Source organism: Myotis lucifugus, unplaced genomic scaffold (assembly GCF_000147115.1).
Source record: "Myotis lucifugus unplaced genomic scaffold, Myoluc2.0 scaffold_1431, whole genome shotgun sequence".
NCBI lineage: Eukaryota > Metazoa > Chordata > Mammalia > Chiroptera > Vespertilionidae > Myotis > Myotis lucifugus.
Window position 1 is genome coordinate 10,390 of NW_005872479.1, and position 6,916 is coordinate 17,305.

Genomic DNA, 6,916 nt, shown 5'->3' on the forward strand with positions numbered 1-6,916 from the left:
GATTCTTTAGGATTGGGTCTCGGGTCGTTGATGAGGCCGCAGTTGGTGTGGGTCTGGGCCTGGATATCCAGAGGCGTGACTACGGGGCTGACGTCTTTGAAAGGGGTGGTGCGGGGCACAGGGTTCTAGGTTTGGTCCTCCTTCTCCCAACGCCCCTGCCGCCCTAGCCACGGCCCACGCGCGGTCGCATGAGGATCCACTCCCTGGAAAACGTGGACAAGGCTCTGCAGTTCCTGAAGGAGCAGCGCGTGCACCTGGAGAACGTGGGCTCGCATGACATTGTGGACGGGAACCACCGGCTGACGCTGGGGCTGGTCTGGACCATCATCTTGCGCTTCCAGGTGATCCCCAGGTGTCCCCTGCCCAGCCGGCCTCCTAAGGTGGGGCCTGAGGGGGGTGTCCCCCATCCACTCAACCATTCATTCATTCATTCATTCACTCCAACAAATTCTAATATGCTCCAGCAACCCTGTTCCAGGGGAGTGAAAATGAAAATAATGATAAAATAATGATAAAAATAATAATCATTGCCCCAGCCTGTTTGGTTCAGTGGATAGAGCGTCGGCCTGCACGTTCCGGGTTCAGTTCTGGTCAAGGCCATGTACCTCGGTTGCAGGGTCCTCCCCTGCAGGGGCTCATGCAGGAGGCAACCAATCCATGTGTTTCTCTCACATCGATGTTTCTCTCTGTCTTTCCCTCTCTCTTCCACTCTCTCTAAAAGTCAATGGAAAAATATTCTCTGGTGAAGATTAAAAAGAAAAATCATTATCACCACCAGCATCACTATGATGATCATTTTTATATTTTTTACTGTGTTCCAGTCACTGTTCTAAGCATGTGGCATTTAATACATACAACAACCCCCTAAACTAAGTAGTTTCTATTATTCCATCTTACTAGTGAGGAAACAAGCCCAGAGAGGTGAAGTAATATGCTCAAAGTCACACAGCTGGGTAGTGGAGCTGGAATTCAAATTCCGACAATTTTGCTCCAGTTCAGAAACAAAATAGATTTTCTGCCTTTGTGGATGGACAATAAACAAACCTATAAAAATATAAACAAGGGGTGTATGGGAAAAGTACCAGTTCTAGGCAAAGAAGAAAAAAGAGCTATGCAGAAGAGATTATAAGTCAGTAAAAGATATAAAATATTAAGTTGATGGCACTGATATTTTAGACTGGGTGACCAGAGAAGGGCTCTCTGAGAAGCTCTTTGCTAAACGACATATGAAATTGAAGGGAGAACGCATTCCAGATAGAGGACACGGCAGATGCAAAGGCCCTGAGGTGGCATGTTGGACGTACAGAAAGACCAGAATGGCTAGAGAATAGGAGGCCAGAGGTGACTGAGGAGATGATATCAGAGGGGCTGCCAGGGCTAGGCCCTAGGTGATCTCTGATAAGCAGTTTGGATTTTATTCTGTCTGACATGGGGAGAGATTGGAGAGTTTTATCAAGAGGCGAGGCGTAGTCAGATTTAGAAGGATCCCTCTGGATTGGGTGGTCACCAAAATTGGGGGCTGGGAGTCCAGGGAAGAGTCTGGAGCTGGACCTGGGGGTGGGGCATAGAGAGGTGAAAAGGAGGGCAGGTAGGAAAGAAGCTGGGGGGAGGGGTGTGATGGGGGGACTGGGCATGCCATAGGGGAATGGGAAGGATGGGTAGCTGTTCAGGTCTAGACCCAAGGCTCTGGCCTGAGGACTGGAGGATAGTGGAGCCACCCTGAGACAGGGCCAGGGAGAAAGATCAGGTTTTGGAGAGACACTGAGGTCATTTTGGAGAATGGTGGTCATCAGGGTCAGGGGACATTAGTAGGAGGCATTTATGAATCCACTGGATACTGGGAATGGAGCTCAGAAAAATGGTGAAAGCTGGAGACAGGTACGGACGTCAGTACAGAATGAGGGAATGAGACCATTGGATTGGGAGTGGGGTGGGGTGGCTGGTAGCTGGAGCCTAAAACCAGGGATTGGGCTACCTAATTCTCTACGTTGTGCCTAAATGCCAAACTCAGCTCTCAAGTCTAGGGCGCAAGTGTCGAGCACCCCCCTAAGTTTCTCGAACCTGCTCTTATTCTGGGTCCCCCAGGACATAGACGTCACGTGGTCCTGGAACTCTTACAGGGTAGTGAGCACTTTAGTCTATTAGGGCCGTGGTTGGCAAACTGCGGCTCTTTGGCCCCTTGAGTGTGGCTCTTCCTAAGCCTTAGGAGTACCCTAATTAAGTTAATAACAATGTACCTACCTATATAGTTTAAGTTTAAAAAATTTGGCTCTCAAAAGAAATTTCAATCGTTGTCCTGTTGATATTTGGCTCTGTTGACTGATGAGTTTGCCGACCACTGTGCTAGGGGCACTGTAACAAAATGCCACAGACCAGGGGCTTAAACAACAGAAATTAATTTTCTCACAAAGTTCAAGGTCAAGGTGCCAGCAGTTTTGGTTTCCTGAAGCCTCTCTCCTTGGCTTGCCAAGGACCGCGTCTCGCTACATCCTCACAAGATCTTTCCTCTGAGTGGGCCTGTGCCTAGGGTCTCTTCCTCTTCTTTCTTTAATACTCACCCGAGAATATGCTTATTCATAATAGAGAGAGGGGAAGGGGGAGAGAGAGAGAGAGAGAGAGAGAGAGAGAGAGAGAGAGAGAGAAAGGAAGAAAACATCAATTTGTTGCCTTCTGTGGGACCCCCACAAGAATCGGACCTGAAACCTTTTGGTATGCAGGGTGACGCTCCAACCAACTGAGCCACACTGGCCCGCGCTCTTCCTCTTCTTATAAGGACACCATGTATATCACATTAGGGCGCTACCCTTATGATCTCATTTAACCTTAACTAACTCTGAGGCCCTATCTCCAAATACAGTCACACTGGGGGTTAGGGCTTCAACTTATGAATTTTGGGAGGCGGGGGGGACGACAACACAATTCAGTCCATAATGGGGAGACAGTAAACCAAACTGAAGAGAATAAAATGTATACATAATGATAAATGCTAAGGAGATAATAAGGCAGGGAAGGGGGATGTGCAATTTGGGTAGACATATTGAGATTTAAAATCAGGTGGTTGGTCAAGTCCTCACTGAGAAGGTGACAAGAGTACAGACCTCAAGGAGGAGGTGGAGCCTTGTGGGGACCTGGGGAAGGTTGTCCCAGGCAAAAGGAACAGCCAGTGCAAAGGCCCTGGGGAGGGAGGACACTGGTGAGTTAGTGATAGGACAGAGGTCTCTGGAGGAGAGCGAGCTGCTGAGGATGAGGTCAGAGACACACCGAGAGGGGATTGTGAGACTTTTATTTTTACCCAGAGTGAGCTGGAGCCACGTGTTGAGGATAGGAGGCACGTGATCTAATTTGGCTGTTCACAGGGTCCCTCTGTCACTATGGGGGCTGGGTGGGGAGACCAGCATGGAGGCCACTGCACTAACTCAGTTGGGAAATGATGAGGGCTAGGATCAGGGAAGTGGCCCAGACATCAAGGATGGCAGCATCTCTGGAAACTGAGACCCTAATCCGCCACTGCCTGCCCCCTGTTGTGGATGGCCTGGCCCACTCCTGAACCCCACCCCTGCCTCCACCTACTGTTACCCACTTCCCTCCCTGGCAATAGGGTGGGGGTGGGTTTCCCAGCTTCAAGCCCTCCAGGTCCCCAAAGCTGAGTTTTGTATCCTCACAGATTCAAGTCATCAAAATTGAGACGGAGGACAACAGAGAGACACGCTCTGCCAAGGATGCGCTACTCTTGTGGTGTCAGATGAAGACAGCCGGGTAAGCTCCCCTCCCCCAGCCCCACTCAGGCTGGGCCCTAACCTTGGGGGCTCCTTTGGGGTGAGTGCAAGTCACAGCTCAAATCCTGTGTCAAAAGTTACATGTGGAACTAATAGACTGTAAAGAAAACACATCCACTCTTCTGACCTTGATGAATAAACCTGCTTAACAGCCCGGCCGGTGTGGCTTAGTGGTTGAGGGTCGACCTATGAACCAGGAGGTCACAGTTCGATTCCTAGTCAGGGCACATGCCCAAGTTGTGGGCTTAATCCCCAGTGGGGGGCATACAGGAGGCAGCCAATCAATGATTCTCTCTTATCATTGATGTTTCTATCTCTCTCTCTCTCTCCCTTCCTCCCTGAAATCAATAAATATATATACTAGAGGCCCAGTGCACAAAATTGTGCACTCAGGGAAGGGGGGTCCCTCAGTCCAGCCTGCACCCTCTCGCAGTTCATGAGCTCTCAGGGGATGTCCAACTGACCACTTAGGCCCACGCAGGGAGTGGGCCTAAACCATCAGTCAGACATCCTTAGCACTGCTGTGGAGGCAGGAGAGGCTCCTGCCACCACCGCTGCACTCGCCAGCCGTGAGCCTGGCTTCTGGTTAGTGCACATCATAGCAACCAGTCATTCTGTCATTTGGTCAATTTGTGTATTAGCCTTTTATTATATAGGATATATGCACACATATGTGTGTATATATCTATCCTATCTAATAATAGAGAAACATGGTAATTAACCATAACTTCGCTACCCTTCCCATTGGCTAATCAGTGAGATATGCAAATTAACTGCCAACCAAGATGGCGGCCAGCAGCCAGTCAGCTGAAGCGAACAGGAGGCTTGCTTGCTCCTGTGAAGGAGGAAGCCAAGGTTCCCCGCCTGCCGCTGCTGGGCTCTGAGCTTGCACTCTAAGAAACAATGTTGCAATTATAGAAGCTAAACAAACCCCAGAAACCTGCTTTCAGCCGTCAGAGCTGGAGCTGCAACAGTGTTTCAATTATAGAAGCCAAACAAACCCAGATACCTGCTTTCAGCAGCCGAGGTCTCAGAGCTGGAGCCGAGCCTCAGAGCTAAAGCCGGGACTCAGCTCCAGTGACAGCCATAGAAGGTAAATAAATCCCAGAATAAAAAAAAAAGAAAAAAGGAGAGGTTGGGAGCTTCAGTCACCCACCAGCCTGAAAACGGCCCTCAGCCCCTCACCCAGACTGGCCAGGCACCCCAGTGGGGACCCCCACCCTGAAGGGGGTGCGACCAGCTGAAAACAGCCATCATCCCCTCATCCAGGCTGGCCAGGCACCCAAGCGGGACCCCACTCTGATCTGGGACACCCTTCAGGGCAAACCAGCTGGCCCCCACCTGTGCACCAGGCCTCTATCCTATATAGTAAAAGGGTAATAAGCAAACTGACCCTAACAGCAGAAAGACTGGGAATGACTGGTCACTATGACACACACTGACCACCAGGGGGCAGACGCTCAATGCAGGAGCTGCCCCCTGGTGGTCAGGGTGCTCTCACATGGGAGGAGCTCTGCTCAGCCATAAGCCAGGCTGATGGCTGCCAGTACAGCGGTGGTGGTGGGAACCTGTCCTGCCTCCTCAGCAGCGCTAAGGATGTCCGACTGCAGTTTAGGCCTGCTCCCCGCTGGCAAGTGGACATCCTTCGAGGGCTGCCGGGCTGCCAGAGGGATGTCTGATTGCCATCTTAGGCCCAATCCCCCGGGGAGCAGGCCTAAGCCAGCAGGTGGTCACCCCCAAGGGGTCCCAGACTGCGAGAGGGAACAGGCCGGTCTGAGGGACCCCCTACCTCCGAGTGCACAAATTTTTGTGCACCAGGCCTCTAGTATATATATAAAAGCCTAAGTGACCCAACGACCCAACAACCGGTCAACCAGTCATTATGACATGCACTGACCACCAAGGGGCAGACGCTTAATGCAGGAACTGCCCCCTGGTGGTCAGAGTGCTCCCACAGCCAACCTCCCCAGGCCGGCCAACCTCCCACAGTCCCTCCCTGCCAGCCAACCAGCCCCAATTTCTCTGATAGGGACTGGGTGAGACTACCCCGATTGGCCCCAATCGCCGGCCGGGCTGAGGGACCCCACCTGTGCACGAATTCATGCACCGGGCCTCTAGAGAGAGAGAGAGAGAGTGTGTGTGTGTGTGTGTGTGTGTGTGTGTGTGTGTGTGTACATATATGTGTACATACGTATATGTATGTATATGTGTATATGTATGTATTTTTAAAATAACCTAATTAAGAAAACATACCTGTATAACATTCTGGAAGCCAGGTTGAAATTAGAACTGGACTCCTCAGAGATCAATGCTAGAAAGTGGTGGACTGTCCCCAGCCTGCTCTCTTCTCTTTCCCCCAACTCATCCTGCACCCCGAGAGGCCTCATGTGCACATGAGGAACCTCCCCAGGAACCCCCCTTCCAGCTGTGTGGATCCTCCAGCTCCAGGTTTCAGTCACTCTCCCTCCATGAACAGCCACCTGCCAGGCTAGCATGGCACACACCAGGGCTTGGGCAGCTTGTGTGGGAAATTCAGGGTCCTGGGTGCCTTCAATGGGATTAAGAAGAGGGGTGCACAGATCTGCTGGGCATGGCCCCTGGACTCCCACCTCTCTGTCCTTCAGGGAGGACTTTGGCCTGTAACTGAAGTGCCCTCTGGTTAGCAGCCCCTGGGAGGAAGGAGGAGACTGGGCCTTGTCCCTCATCCTTCTGGGGCTGTCTGTCTTGCAGTGTGATCTGTTTCTCCCTGTATCAGTGGTTACCTATATGTCTGCTTTTCTTTGTTATCTCTCTTCTCCTCCCTCCCTACTGTCTCCCTTTCTGTCTCTCTCTCCCCCTCCTTTCTTTCCCCATCTCTGTATCTTGCTCTCTCTGTCTCTCTCTCTGTCCATCCCTTCTTCCCTCCTTTCTGTCTCTTCCTTCCTCCCTCTGCCCCTCTTTTTTTTTTTTACCCCTCTCCTGTCTGTTTCAATCTCTCTCTGTCTCTATCTTTATGTCTATGTCTATCTCCCTGGCTCATTGTATCATCTATCTATCTATCTATCTATCTATCTATCTATCTATCTATCTATCTATCATCTATCCATCCATCCATCCATCAAATGTCTGGCTCTCCCTCTCTCCCTCTCCCCTCCTGACTT

At 51.0% G+C, this 6,916-nt stretch overlaps 1 protein-coding gene across 1 annotated transcript in view; it reads left to right on the plus strand.

The window, feature by feature from the left end:
* LOC102436549 (spectrin beta chain, non-erythrocytic 4-like) overlaps nucleotides 1-6,916 on the plus strand; it is a gene marked incomplete at its 5' end in the record, with an annotated part of 54,081 nt that overhangs the window by 1,414 nt on the left and 45,751 nt on the right. Inside the window, 2 exon segments of the mRNA XM_023748477.1 lie at nucleotides 118-341; nucleotides 3,665-3,756. Of these exon segments, the coding sequence (XP_023604245.1) occupies nucleotides 118-341; nucleotides 3,665-3,756 (316 nt within the window).